At 43.9% G+C, this 15,479-nt stretch overlaps 1 protein-coding gene across 14 annotated transcripts in view; it reads left to right on the top strand.

The window, feature by feature from the left end:
• FOXN2 (forkhead box N2) overlaps positions 1 to 15,479 on the top strand; it is a 46,019-nt gene that overhangs the window by 12,539 nt on the left and 18,001 nt on the right. For 6 of the 14 annotated variants that reach the window (XM_068940050.1, XM_068940037.1, XM_068940051.1 and 3 more), the window contains exon 2: positions 7,214 to 7,764. In XM_068940050.1, coding sequence (XP_068796151.1) covers positions 7,228 to 7,764 — 537 coding nt within the window. In that variant the 5' untranslated portion in view covers positions 7,214 to 7,227. Of the gene's footprint in view, positions 1 to 383; positions 460 to 560; positions 1,195 to 6,639; positions 6,662 to 7,213; positions 7,765 to 15,479 lie in introns of those variants that run through there. The other 8 variants (XM_068940040.1, XM_068940044.1, XM_068940041.1 and 5 more) reach the window with 5 other exon arrangements.

The following is a 15,479-nucleotide window of genomic DNA, read 5'->3' as shown; positions in this document are numbered from 1 at the left end:
AGCTCTAGTGTGTTGTATTTCACTGCTTGTAAGGCTGTACATGTACAGGCTGAATTGCAGTTTTAATAAACGGTTGGTTTAAAGTAATGGAGCTTTGTTTTCATAAAAAACTCACAAATGATTCATTTATGTGGTAGAACATAGCAGTGCTCAATATCTTTAATCAAAGTGAAGTTGTAGTAGTGTCATATAGGGATGCACAAACCTGGTCTGGTTTAACTCCAGATTTTTATCCGCTCTACTGCATACCTCTCAGCCTCTGCAGCCTTTCTCAAACTTAGCTTTCCTGTGAAGTTTGACACAAGATGGCAAAAACTTGATCAACTTCTTTAAGCATTTATTTTTGCATTGCTGATTTCTTTTCTTTTTTTTCCTTCTTACAGGAAAGAAGGAAATTCGTATCCGATTACTTCAGAACAGCAGCTATTCCTAGCCAGATGGTGCTGCATTTCTAGATGTGTACGTTTCCTCTCTGGAAGATTTAACAGAGATAATAGACTAATATTAGACCAGAGGAAAATTTATTCACCTTGCCTTTAGCAATGCATCACGTTTTATATGCAAATCAGGATATATTGGAGAAATAATTCTAATTTCTATTTTTGGGTTAAAATGCTGGGAACAAAATCCTGTGCTTAGTTAATTTTTTCACCCACCTTGCAATAATCTTGCTCATAGAGATAATTTTCAGGGGGTTTGATAACTGATTGTGTACAAGTCAGCAGGCCTTAAACGTCTCTGCCCATCTGCTTTTTTGATGCTCATTGGAACAAATTGAGGGCTCAAGGCCTCAGGAAGATTGTCAGTTTGCAGTATGGTGTTTTTGTTTTTTTAATTATAAGCAAGCAAATGGTAAAAATCTAAGCGGTTAAATACTTCATTCATTTAAAATAAAGTTAGTACATCCACCCAGCCATAACTAGGTGGGGGGAAACTTTTAAGGGTGAAGGCCTGTTTTGTTTTTGTCTTGTGTTTTGGCAGGGGAAGAAGGAAAACGGGGAGAGGATGAATGTCAAGAATGACATGCTTCTTCCAGGCCATGCACAGGAAATGGATATGCGGAGAGATATCTTCTGTGTTTAGAGGAGAAAGATTTTTCTTGAACTTGTTATCTGGATTGTTGAGGATTTTTCGACTAAGAATTCATTGGTCAGGAAGAAAAGCAGGCGCCCCTGCTCATTATGTGCGTGCAAGGTGCAGTAATTGGGGACTAAAGGTGCTGTTGCCCAGGCTCTGATTTTGCTGCAAGCGCAGTTGGATCATTTGGGCCGTACTCTCATGACTAAAATGTTATCTTCAGTGTGTAATGCGAGCTTGCATTAGTTGGTAACTCTTTGATTCCCAGTGAACTAGGAATTACTGGGCGATACTGGATTGGTTTCTTAAGTAACAGCAGTGCGCTGTTTGTCTCGTGACATTGAATATTGTCCTCTGGTATCTTAAGCCCTCTCTAAACCTGAGTGCTCTGAGCACCCCTACAGCCTTACCCTGCCCTTTGGACTCTGCCTCACTGTTTGGGTAGTGAGTGGCTTGGAGAATGGCCCAAAGCAAAGACATGGCACAAAGGTTTCAGATGCTGGACTTGTACTTATTAGAATTGAGACCTATTCCTAGCTTTTCCATGAGCTCTCATGTGATTAAAAAAAAAAAAAAATCAAAAAATCACAAGGATGTTAGAAAGGAGGTTGTCTCTCTTGCCTTATTTCTGACGCTTCCTAACTTTTGTTCAAGCAACCTTGATTAACTTCACTTTTAATCTTCTTACCAGAGTTCTCGGTATGTAATTATATTGCAAAATACTGTTTATGTCCATTGTAGTACTTTGTGTTTGAGGGGTAGGTGTTTTGACTGGTTATTTTCTGAAGGTGTCTACAAGAGCTGGGTGCTTGAATTCCTTAGGCTTTAGATGCCTTAGGCTTTGAATACTTCTGCTTTCAGTTGCGAGTGTTAATATTAGTCATGGTATGCTGCGTTACTGTGTACTTATTGATAGGGCAAAGCTAGTAGGACAGAGTCAGTGTAAACTTGCCCATTTTTAGGCCGGTGCTTAAAGCAAGTGAACAGATTGCTTGTTTTATTTTTGGATTTGGAAGGCTAGAGATTGCGTTCTGGCGCTGCTTTCAGGGTTGGGATCCTCACCGTGGGAATTGCAGCGAGTTTCTGGGCATTCAAAATGCCAACTAGAGGGGTCGGTTAAATGGTTGCTCTCTGTCATCCTCCTTTGGCAAGACGGGGCTCAGGAACAGCAGGAGGACAAGGAAATGGAGTGTCTCTCTTCAGTTCAGCGGGTGCTTGCCGTTCAGAGGTGGTTTTCTTGCCAGGCTTTCTAACGCTGTAGTAGTTTAAGAGGCAGAGAAGATGGCAGTAAGAAAATAAAGGAGTGGAAGATAAATTGCCCAAAGTGACCTTGCAGCACTCATATCTGTTCTTAACCTTGCCTTTCTACTAGACTTCCCTCTCCCCCCTTGCTATTTTGTATCAGTACTGCTAATTCAGCTTGGATGGGAACATTGTGGAGAGCGTGTCCTAATGGCTACCTCTGACCTGTGGGAGTTAAGGGTGAGAAACATTCAGAAAAAACGTGAAGGTCCGAGCCTGTACAGTTTTATCACAATGTCCAAATTGGTGGAGCAGTTCCGTGGTCTTTCCTTCTCTCATGGTATCCTCTCATTGCTTGTGCTGTCAGCTTCCTGCCGTGATTATTCCCGTCTGCAAGACCTTCTTAGCTCATAGCAAAGATTGCTTTGGTCAGTCCTAGGACCTGCAGGTAAAATATTAAAACAAAAATACTGCAAGTGATAATCTTGGAAACGACAGCTTGTAAGCTGTATTTTTATAGTTCCATATGCTTACGGGCTAGCAGAGCACATGTGGAAAAATACAGCAAATTTCACATGTCATTAAGTGGCTGTGAATGATGAGGGCTCTAGGAAGCGCATGTGAATTGAAGTGACCACTTGTGTCCCTTCAGATGCACTCCAGTGACAGTGCTGTTGGGGAGAAAGCAGTGCTCTGTCAGTTGAATAGTTAAAGTAATTCCTATAGTCTTCATGGTCCTTAGGTGCTTGAGAGCTGAGGAGGTGCAACGAAGTTTGTCTTTGAATGAGCTCATCTGTGGAGTACCCCTTGAAGCTGCTGTAAATTATCTTTGCCTAGAGAAAGGGTGAGCTTTTTATGGCTTTGCAATTCTTTGCAGTGGGATGGTTGCCAACATCAGTTATTTCTTAGGGCTGATGCAGTAGCGAGCTGTAGTAAAATGGACAGAATTAAAGCTTAGAATATTCTGCTTTGAGATAGAGGAAAAACAAGTGCAGAATATTGTGTGTTAAAGTAAGTTACTGCACTGGGGCTGAGGCTGTGCATTAACTGAGAATACCAGTTAACTCCGTGGCAGTAACGCTAATGAGGTGTGGGACATTAAGGACAATCACAAACGGGTGGCTCAACTGAGAACTTTGATGTTGTCTTTCTGGAGAGAAGTATTACTTGATTAAAAATAACTTTTTCTTTTACTTATTTGGCTGTTTCTATATTTAAATGATCATTGATGCAGAATTCAGTTTAGATCATTGAAGAACGCCCTTTACAGTTCCACAACTACTGCAGTTTTTAATCTTTTTTTCTGATTTATTAGACTGTAATAGCCAGATAGCCTTTGTAACATTTTAGAAAGTATTTTAAATTCTGCTGATGTGTCCATGTGGAGGATGTGTGAGGTGGTAAACTGGGCACTAGGAAGATAATATGAAACATCCATGTAGCTTTTTGTAGTGCTCGTATTTAGAGAAACACCTTTGCATCCTTTTTCCACTGTATGTATATTGCTTCCAAATGATTTTTTCTTTGAAGCAGGGAATTAATTATTCTAATGACTCTCTACTAACACATAATAGCATATAAACAAATAGCACCTTGACACCAGAATGTCTACCTGATTTTTAAATGGCGATTTAATTAAGTTAATATATTTCTTCCCTCTATATCTTTGAAAAGACTTTTAAGACTGTCAAGTCCCTATTTGTGTTATAAACCTAGACTTTATTGCCCCATGTTCACAAAGGGAATGTAGCAGCCTAAAACTTGTGTGTGTGTGTGTGTGTGTGCGCGCGCACGCATGCTTTTGGTCTGCTCTGCTGGCTGAAGATTCGCAAAGGGATCTTTCATGTAATGTGAACTGGGTGCTAAAATTACTACTATACAGCTGAGTAGTGTAAACTAGTACATAGCTGGCTAAAGAGCAACAGAACAAGGAAGTAAAGTTCCTCGTTATAAAGAAAATGGTGAAATTCATATTGCAGCGGGATTTGGATTTGTCTCACTTAATGAATTATGTCATTAGTCTTTTTCTTGTTTGCTTGTTTTCTTAATTTAAGAAAGGATTCAAAAAGTAAATAGTTTAGACATATGTATGAATTGATCTGTTTAAAGCGAGCATTCACTGACTGCCAATATAAATCTGTTCTGATGGCTTGAGGGAGAAGTAAACTGCGGGGAGAGCAAAGTTATTTTTGACAAGCTATTTGAGCAGTTTAGTTTGCTTTGAATTTTTTAATGACTGAGCTGGTAGTTAATCATGCCGCTCCCTGCACATAAATAGAAAATTTGGGGATGGTTTCCAGCAGTAGTAGCACTAGTAAGCATAGGTGCAGATATTGTTGTTAAAATTAGAGGTCAGATTGCCCAAAACGGCCCTGCCTAGGATGAGGGCTGTAGGGAAATGATCATTTTTGTTCTCGGAAAGGGTTTCTGCTGGCTGCTGCAGCCCAGACCATGGTGTGGCCACTGGCGGGTTGATTTGAAGAGGGCAACTTTCCCTTCCTAGTTGTGCCCTGCTCCAGCAACTCCTCTGGTAGAACGGGAGCGATGGGCTTTCTTGAGGGGATTTTGTTTTCTGAAAAACACGGAGAAATTGCTCCGCAGCTTGCTCGGCACAACCAGGTAACACGTCACCTGCTGTAGGATCTTGATCTTCTCTTGCTCCAGATCAAATAGTCCTCTGACAAAAGGGATTGGAGATGACAAATCTTTAAAATAGCTGGTGAGGAAGAATGGGTGAAGGGAGGAGAAGAATTTGCACATAGGAAACACCATCCATTTTCTGGAGGAGGAGGAGCTGTGTCTCGAGGTGACTTGCTCGTGCCCTGCGGGGTGGATGCGGTAGGCCTGGGTGTCCAGCAGCGCCTGGCGTCGTGCTGGCTGTGCTCTGACTTGTGACTTCTCTTAGGGAGTGTAAAGTGGATGTATTCCTCAGCTGGAGCTGTTCTACGTTTTTATGTCGCCATAGTAGTCCTTCACCTCTCACGGCACTCTAGTTCTCTGGAATAAGGAAAATCGAGGGGCTAATAAATCTCCTAATTTGTCCTTGAAAGAGGACAAAGTCTGCCTTACTGCTCAAGCTACTAGAAATGACAAGCCGCAAACTGCCAAAAATGGTAATGCTAAAGGAAAAGGGCACCGTTAAGTCGTTAAGCACTTAGAGATTCTAGCGCCTCTTTGGGGCTGGGGGATATTTTTCTTTCTGTGATTGCCCAGAATTGTGTGCCCTTGCTAATCAGGAGTTAGATAAAGGAGTCTACTGGAGAACTTCACCAAGCTTTCAACCAGGTTGAGGCAACGGTTGTAGCAAGAACTGCTGAATATGTGTATGATGGGCTTACCAAATTGGAACCAGATGTCAATATGATTTTGCAGATGAGAGAGCAAGACCTTTGCAGCAAAGCTGACCAGTTGCTTGCCCCCACTTCCTTTGTGGGAGAAGGTACAAGTGCCCTAAACCATGCGTTTACAGAAAGTACTATAAAAGCTCATACAAGGAAACACGCAGTAAGTTGCACAGAACTGTCTAGTAAGATGTGATACGAAAATCACGTCACAGATCATATCAATCATCAGATCCTAGTCTGTTCTCTCTTCTGCAGTTGAGTTATTGGAGCAGGAGCATCCTCCCGTAATAATATCACAAATACTGGGACAAGGAGCTGTTTTCTTTTTTTCCTCAGCTTTGCCGATAAACTGCATCCATAGTAGGAGTGCCTTGCATTTGTAGCATGCTGATGTAGCCACATCTGTAAAGTGGTTCTGTTGGCCTGTGCTTCTTATACAACTGTTTGCAAAGCTTTAAGTGCAGAGAAGCTCAAACATGGTTACATCTGCAGAAAAAACAGTTGTCAGCATAACACAGTTTGCTAGATGACCCCTTTTAAAACTATGCAAGCAAGAAAATAATTTTTATTTGTGTAATTCTTCTATAGGATGGATTGCCAGACTGTGCCTTCTGGGTGGCAGATATACATACATGCTTGTATATATATAGTGTGTGTGTGTGTGTGTGTGTGTGTTTTTATAAAATATTTTAATATTTTAAATCTAGGCAAAAATGTAAAGCGTGTGGTCAGACATAATGGCTGTGACAAATCTGAGTTGCTGTCTCAGCTGATCATGCTTTCCTGTTCAGGGCTGATTACACCAGCCTCAGTTCTGCTGGTTTAAGTGTTCCTCTGACTGATGCTACCCAGTTCTGCAAAAGAATCTGGCTTAAAGCAACAATGCTTAGAGGAGGGAGAGCAAGGGCTGCATCTTTCTTTTTAAAGCTGAGCAGTTGTGCAGGAACTAGCTGAACTGATCAGCTGGCCAAGTCCTCCCCTGGCAGAAAAGAGAGGGAGTACTTTGGAATGACTGTGACATTTGTGTGTGTGTGGGGGGGGGGGGGGAGTTGTAATGACTTAATTTGCTCTGAGGCCATAAACTCACTTTTACAGTGATTTAAGTTCTGCAAGTTGTTTTTTCTTCTTTAGGGACCTAAATCAAACCCTTTTAGATAGGGTTAATTTACAGTATACTGAGTATAATTAAACAACTAATGTGGGGACTGAATGGATTAGAGCCAACCTGTTAAGCTCCTTTTCAAATTTTTTAGATGGTGACATCAAAATAGCTATTCTTCTTGTATCCAAATTGGAATCTAAAAATAGGTGTAGCAGTTTCCAAGTGCTTAACGTAATAAGTTATAAACTGGGGAGAGTTAACTAGTGCTCATAAGGTTACCCCAAGGGCTCTCTTGGATGCTGGCTCTCAATCAGCGATAATATTATTATTGTACAGTATGGGGATGGTACAGCATTGCCTTCCTATTGGGTTTTGATGGTTTGGTGGGTTGCAACAGAATAGCATTTTTAAAGTTTACATTGATTTCTAATTGTTTTCTTTATTGCAGACCAATAAAACTAAATGGGTCCAGTCACTGGAATGACTCCAGATAAGAAAGCTGAAACACCAGGAGCAGAAAGAGCTGCAGGATTAAGACAGTTTCACAGAATGGGAAGTTTGCCCGAAGCAGTTGATGCTGGTAGGCCGAAGGCCACTGTAGTGGACAGCGATTCGACAGATGATGAGCTCACAAATTTGAACTGGCTGCATGAAAGTACTAATCTTCTAACAAACTTCAGTCTTGGAAGTGAGGGTCTTCCGATTGTTAGCCCTTTATATGACATTGAGGGTGATAGCGTGCCATCCTTCTCACCTTCTTGCTACCAGAATCCAGAAAAAAAATCAGCCACTTCCAAACCCCCTTACTCTTTCAGCCTTCTCATTTATATGGCTATTGAACATTCTCCAAATAAGAGCTTACCAGTCAAAGAAATTTACAGCTGGATTCTGGAGCGCTTCCCCTACTTTGCCACAGCACCTACAGGGTGGAAGAACTCTGTCCGACACAACCTTTCCTTGAACAAATGTTTCCGAAAGGTGGAGAGAAGCCATGGCAAGGTAAGACTTGGGCGGAAGAAAGTGTTAATAAGTTTGAAGTTGATGGGGCGATGAGGAAGACGCTGCTGTTCTTAAGAATTTTTTTTTCTATGTATGAAACAGTTGTGTGTTGAAATCATATGACTTCAACGCTTCATTTGCAACTGCAGATGATTTAGAAATGCCACTTCTGACAAATTACAAAGAGATTTTTGTCATCCTGTGTTTTTATTTAGTACTGACTGGGGTGGAGTTAGCTGTGACACATCCTTTCTAAAGCTGGCTAACATGTTACTGTAAGAGACCTTGCTTGCACTTATTTATAATTTTGTCAGGCTGTGGCATTCAGCCTGAAATTTTAGATGTCTGTCTTAAGAGGTCTTTTTGCTGAATCTTTGTTTTTAGTTTGAGAAACTCATTTATTTGAGGATGAAGAAAATAATATTAGCATGGACAGAAAATATATTTCTGTTTAAAAAAGAAAAAAAATTGTAAACTGTACCACCTGTGGGATTTGGAATTGGCATGGGGCTCCCTTACGGCTAGGGAGGACGTATTGTTAGGGTAACTCTGACAAGGGGCTGTTGTTGGAGTAATCATACAGCTGTACCTGGCTTGCTCATAAGCTTTTGAATAGTTGTCCTGCACGTGTTCAATAGAGGTCTGTTAACGTGGCAATTAAAACTCTGGAAGTTGTATCTACAGTGAGCATGTTGCTCTACCCCATAGTGGAAGGAGTGTTTTCCATCCTGTGATCGCTGTGGTGCGAGATGCCAGGCTGGGGGTCGTGGGGACTCTCTGTTTCTCTTCCCTTTCCTTCCACCTCCACATGCATGTGAATACACACACAGAGTCATTCTCTGTCACAGGAATAACATGAAAAATTAAGTGAGACGCATGACGCCTACACAGAGGACTGAGGAAGAGAAGGCAGACAAGGGCTAAGGGAGGCAATAAAGTGCGAAGGACAGGCTGGAGGGCACAGAAGCCAACGGGAGTTATGAGCGAGGTCTAAAATGACTGGCATTGCCTTGCCTGCAAGAATTTGGATTACAGCCTGTGCTGCTATAGTGCTCCTACTTTTAAAGTTTCTTCCTTTTCTACTGGTCTTACTGTTTAAAGGAAAAAAGAAAGCACAAATACATCTATACCGACTGGCCTATATAAAAGGGATAATTATATTTTGCTGCCACTGGCTGTTCTCAAACAAAATAATGTGTGTGTGTGTGTGTGTGTGTGTTGGATTGAAAGGGCTGATCCTTCTTAATGGCTTAAACTGGTGCTCTCTGTATTCTTACATGCCAAAATTTCTGGGCATGTTCCTTCTTCACTGCTTTTTTTAGCATAGCTATGACTACAGTCATACTGTGAAATTAAATAGTTTGCAGGGATAGCAAATAGCTTACCAGCTTGGGTATCAGCTAACGTGGTGTGGCACAGTACCGTGTGGATTTGGCCAGTTGGATGCAGATGTAGTCACATGTGGGGTATATTAGCTTAAAGATACACTGTATTTACACAGCTAGACCCAAGTCCATATGGTAACTGTAGCACTGGCTCCCTTCTCAGCTGGTTTGGAGCATTTGTTCACTGTGCTCGCTTGCATAACCTAGACAGAGCCAGGAGGAAATCCTTTTCCCTCTTTCTCTGCTGCCTTCAACAAAGACTTTTTACCTCCTGCAACAAAAAAAGGCCAGGATTCTCCAGCACTAAGGCCCATTAGTAGCATTGTTGTGATTCACAAGGCAGCGTAGCGGCAGAACGTCAAGATTCCTGATTCGTGTTCTGTCAGGACAAACTAGGTCAAACTAAGATGACGTAGGCTTACCTTTAATTCAGGTATATTCTAATTTCCTCAGTGCTTTGCTGAACTCATTGATGCCAGAAATTCTTACTTACAGGCTCCATTCGTTGTGAGATAAATTCTGCTCAAATTGTATTTGACTGTCTTTCCTGTTTTGTGCTCTCATATACCTAAGCTTTCTCATTCATTCGCTGTCGACATCTGCTGTCCCATTAAAAAGGGGGAAAACAAGAACTTTCCTCTGCTATAAGAAAAACATCTGAATTCTTGCAGGAAAATTAGAGGCCCTGAGATAGGGTGTGCTTCTCAATCTGAAAGCTGTCTTGAACACTAACCTGACTTTCACTTGTGACCTTCCCTTACACTTAATGCAGTTCCAGCTTTCAAATAACTGTCTTAATTCTTGCACTTAATAGTCTATTTTGCTTTAGCCTCTGTTGTAATGTTGCTGTTTTTGTGGAAAGGGTGTGTATCTCTGTATGGTACAGTCTCTGACACAAGCTGCATGTAAAGATCCCCTTCTTAACTCAAGGATACTCTTTTCTGTATAAATTATTTCTTCTACTGACTTAAATGATTTTCCGAGTGACTTCTTTCGCATCCTGCTTCTCAAGAAGCCAGCTCTGACTTGAAAAACATACCAAAAAAACCAAACAAATCCTGAATCTGAGTGCTTGAATGTTAGCCTAAATGATAACAGGCTATCAGAATAGCATGTATCAGGCTTATCAGAAATGCATGTAGTGTCTGGTATGTTTGACAGCCTCTGGATATAGACGTCCTAGATGTATAGCGGGCAGCTCAGCGGGCATCAGTAAGAGCTGCGTTGCGCTGAAAGACTGAACATCACCTATTCGCTCAGCTTCTTACTGCTCTGTGGCAAGTCTAGTAGCTACCACGTAGCAGAGTCCTGCTGAATGTTGGGGCTGACTCTTGGTCGATTCCAGATGCTCTGATGCTACCAATGAAATGCTATAAGCTGTACCTGTGTGAATGAAACAGGTCTCTGAATGCATGATTGCACAGGGCCACATGTGGTAAATGCGCACTGGAAGAAGCGGGTAGCTTTGTCAAGGAAGGAAGCTACAAATTTCGGGAGAAGAAATGGGGATGGGGGAAGGGAAACCTCTTAAAACAGGGTATGGGTTACTGCTTTGACTGCTCATTGAGGCTGCTAAAAACGCTTGAGGTGATCGGATTCCTGTTGCCTCTGAACCTGGCTGTTGGATGAATATCAACTTCAGTTCTGTCTTTGTGCAGGAATGACCGCCCCTGCCCTATGAAGTGAGTCTGAGATGCACAACTCGTGGGACCCACGGATCCATGTAAAGCTTTCCACAGAGCACAGGGACCTCAACAGGAACATTAAAATGGATTAGAGAGCCTGGGGCTCTGGATTGCTTGAGTCAAGGCAGTGACTCCTTAAGCGCTCTTAAAATTCAGTCATTTCCAGTCTGGAAGCCCCTACGGTTTAAGAGTTACCAGTCCAACCTAATGTCTTGGCATATGGGCAGCATGAATTTCAGACTGTGTGATCCTTTTCTTACCCTAGTGACTCTACCAGTATTAGTGGGTTTAGGATGGGTGAAGGAAAGTAAAAGGATGATTTACTGATTCTCCTCTACTGGAGAAACAAAGTACGCAAGAGTTGCAACTATTACCAGCAAGGTGATGCTGATAGGCTCTGTCAGCATTTTGCCTAGGCTCTAGAGACTGCAGAGCTCTCTAGTTTTTAAGAACAGAAACTGCATTTAACAAAAAAGCAATCTCTCTTGAAACTTTTGAGAAGCTCTCACATTTCCGACAAGCAGTGGGTAAATCTTTCCCCTCTGCCCTGCTTGGAAAGGGTTCAAATGGAGGTACCGCTCCAGATTCTTCATGCAAAATAAGCCCCTGCCACAGACTACAGAAATACTGATGTGGTGGATCGTTTGGATGCTTCAGGCCTCTTTGGCTGAAGGCCGCATTGCTGGGTTTTGCCGTAGTGATCGTTGTTGATGCTCCTTGTTTAGGAGGCCTCAGACGTCCACTGGGCTGCGAAGATGTGACTTCTTACAGCGAGTGGTTGTAGCTTACGAGCTTGTTTTGCTGTTGGCGTTGCCTGTAACCACGTGCTACAGATGCCTCTGTGTGCTTTTCGCAGATGACAAGATAATTTTATATCTTCTTCCATTTTTTCTTTCTTACTGACATCTTATTTTTGTCTTGAAGGAGTAGTCAGTTCTCTTCTATCCTGAGCGCTTAAGGTAGAAGGGAGGCTTGTGGCACATTGCATCAGCAAAGTGTGTTTTACTCTGCATCATCAGACAAAGGAACAGGGTTTTAAAACCTTGACAAATAAGTCCGACTCTCATGCTGGAAGAATGTCCATGTCCGAAGGGGGCTCTGTGTCCTATGCGTGCTCTCCTGTGATCTGGTTTGCGTTTTGATGCTTAGCTGGCTATTGCTGCCAGCCAGCCATCAGCTGTGAAATCATCTCCTGGAGGTGTGACAGCAAAGCAAGAAGAGTGCTGACGTTTGCCGGAGACACTATTTTGTTCTCCCTGGTTCTGGAGACCTCCTGATCTGCCGAGCGTCCCGCTGCGTTGGAGTTGATGACTAGCCTGTGTTCACGTTCTGGTTTGGACTGGGAGCGCACTTCTGAAGTGAATCTCTTGAATTTGCCCACTTACCACGCTTCAGTTCGCGCTGCAGGGTGCACCTCCAAAACATGTGTAGTGTGGGTGCTGATTGCTCAGCACCAACTCTTTTGCGCTAAAGCTCTGTCTGTCTTGGGCTGCGCTCCATCTTCTTGTAGGCATAGCCATGGATAGTTGTTCTGTCTGCGCTTATATTGCCGTGCCTGTCACGGGAGATTTCAGCCTTTCAGGAACGCAGTCTATATTGAGGGAAGACTGACATTGTTTGGATCATGAGAAAATACTGTATGGTAGGTCTTCCCCCCCTGCTCCCCAAGCTTGAAAACTGGACGGACTGATACTGAAAGTTGTGCAGTTAAAGGACGGTGAAGTGCCTGGTACACGGCCTCAAATTACAGGCCGGTTTGTGTTGCCATGGCAGCGTTTCCTTTCTCCGGGCTGCTCCTGAGCTGTTGGTAATGTGAGCCCAGGCTGTCTTCCCACCGCTTTGGAGAAGTGGGAGCGCGTGTGTCCTCCGGTGTCTGCGGAGGGGGAGAAGACTTCTCCTTCCTCTGCCCTTGGTGACAGCGGATTGAAGAAGCTGTGTTTTAACACACTCGTGGTGATATAATTTAATTAGTCGAAGGGTACTGAAGGGAAACTACTTTGAGGTGTCTTTTAAAGCAGCGTTGCAGGCTGCAAGAGGAACTTCTCGTACAGTGGAAACAGGATGTATGTACGTCAGATCTGTGCTCCGCTAAACTGTACATCACCCTTTTTGTTTGGACTTAACTGTGATGCTGTTATATATAAGTTCTTTGTTAAGGTTTACTGACGATGGCAGGCTTCGGAGCCGAAATACCTTATTGCAGCTGCAGTTGAGCCTGTGTCTGTAGTGATTCAGACAATAAAGTTTGCAATGCTGCTGTGGTTATCGGGGTTGGGACCGAAGCTGGTGAAAAGCAAGGGGAGCGGGGACGTAGGGGCTGGTCCCTAAGACACCTGCCTGCATGCCGGGGTACCTGTCCTGGCCTTGGTGCCCCTCTGAAATCTGGAGGTGCGACTGTGGGGCAGCGATCCTCCGTAGATTTAGATAACGCTTTTTGCCGCTTAAGCAGTGTCACAGAGACTCGGGTCAGGGAGAGAGAGGATTGCCATGGGAATTTTTCTTCTTTCGAGAGAGCAGTGTCTGGTATATAGCAGCTGCAGAGGACAAGGACTGAAAAGCAGGTTGGACTTGGAAGCCTAAAGGTACTATCCCTGCTCTTTGCTAGACTTTTTCAGTCGTGGGTTTGGGGTTCATGGGTGGGTTTGTTTGTTTTAATCAATACTAATGGCAAAAAGTGTGAGGAGGCAGGAGCTGCATCCCCGTCAAGCATGATTTCCGTCAGTTTAGCGTTCCACTGCTGGCGTAGCTGTGGCTCTGACCCTGTCTCCTCTGGAGGTCACAGAGGGACAGAGCTTGAATATCTTAACAGATCTCCCTTTCTTTCTCCTGGTAGGTGGTTTGGGTTTTTTTGTCTTTCTTTCCCTTTCCCTTTCTTCTCTTCCTTTCTTTCCCTTTCCCTTTCTTCTCTTCCTTTCTTTCCCTTTCTTTTCTTTTTGGCAAGAGACAGGTAAGCAATGTGTAGGGCTGTTCCAGCCTTCAGGCAAAGAGTGGGTCTGATCTATAAAGCTGTAGAAACAGGAGAGAGATGCCTGTTGCCTGATAAACCTTTAGTCCATGTAAGATTGTTCCCTAGGGTCTTTTCAGTGCTTGGCCTAGCTCGATTTCCCAAGGCGGGGGGGGGGGGGGGTGCGCAAGAGCCGCTGCTGCCGAGGCTGGGGCTGCCTGCCGAGCCCCCAGCGGTACGGAGAGGGCCTGAACCGCTCCTACCAGCTGAGTCCCTTTTCCTCGGTTGTTTCTTGAAGTCTTTTTGCTGCCCGACCACAGGGAGAAGCAGTCAAGGGGGTCAGGGTTGGGGAGAACAAGGGGCCGCTCGCGCGCTCGGTGCTGCTGGAGTCAGGTATCGGCGCGACGAACGTCGGCGGCGTGGGCAGTCGTGGGCAGCCGCGCTCGCGGGTCGGCCTCGCTCGTGGGAGGGGAAACGCAGGCCAGGCCTGCATGCCTTCGCTGTCTCTGTCTGGCCATACCGTTCCCGCACCACTGGGAGTCGGGGGTGGCAGATTAAAGGAGGGGGAAAAAAAAAATCTGTGCAGGTGCAGCTGTTGACTGTGGGAAATAACCCTGCAGGATTCCCGTGGGAGGGCTGGGGTCAACGGAGGAAGAGAAGGAGGCGGCGGAGCTCTCCGGGGCTGCTAGCGAGGGGTTTCCCTCCTCTTCCCTATGCAACGGCGTGGGAGGGAGGAGGAAGGACTAGAAAGCTGCTTTCACAACTTTATTTTGAGTACACCAGCCTTGCAGAAGAAAAAGAGGAGAGTTTAGTGTATGAAGCAGAGCATGTAGGCAGATATGCTGTTCTTCACTCCGCAGACTAATCTTAGCCAGGCCCCTGCCTTCCCCGTTCAGACCATTACTGATGTGTGCTACAGGGTGCGAAAACATTGTGCGTAGTCACTATGTGGTGGTTCCTTTACTGCAAGCGACTGTCTCGCCTTATCTTAACCCCTTATGTAGGAGGTAGATGAATGTGCTCCAGTGTGTGGAATTAGAGGCAGTAACTTTGGGAGTGCCCTTGATTATTATTTCGGAGTAATAAAAAACATAAAAACAGAGTAAAAATTATGAAACAAGAGTAACCAAAGCTGCCTTTAGAATTGGTTTAGTCTGATTTGTTTGTTTTTCTGCAAAACGGACCAGCAACACTCACACCATTCCTGCACACCCAGATAAAGAGGAGCAGCTGGGTGCGGCGGCTTCTCCGACTGCTCCAGCTGACGGCACAAACCTACGCCTATCTGCGATGTACCTGTAGGGAGGGGATTGCTTCTCCCAGGCCATCTTTTTGCAAATATGAAGAGGTATGGCACAGGGACTGGCCTTCTCTTCAGAAGGGATTAAGCTACTGTCCAGTAGCAGCAAGTGTAGATTAAGGTGTGAATTTTCAGGTGGAAGGGAGAACCTGCGTGACCAAAGAGAGCTGAGCAATATCGTATCAGTGACATCCCTTCCTAACTTAAAAAAAGAAAAGAAGAAAGAAAAAATGTAAAAGGACCGTGGGAGGCATCTTGTTTCCAACCCAAGTTGTCATAATGCAACACTGAAAAATGCTGGAGACAGGAAATTACTGTCATTATGAAACAGTCCAACATTTAAAACTGTGGGATTTTTTCCCTTTCTCATTTTCTTTATCCAGCTAGATAAAATATTGCAA

Source organism: Struthio camelus, chromosome 3 (assembly GCF_040807025.1).
Source record: "Struthio camelus isolate bStrCam1 chromosome 3, bStrCam1.hap1, whole genome shotgun sequence".
NCBI lineage: Eukaryota > Metazoa > Chordata > Aves > Struthioniformes > Struthionidae > Struthio > Struthio camelus.
This window is presented reverse-complemented; position numbering and strand designations above follow the sequence as displayed.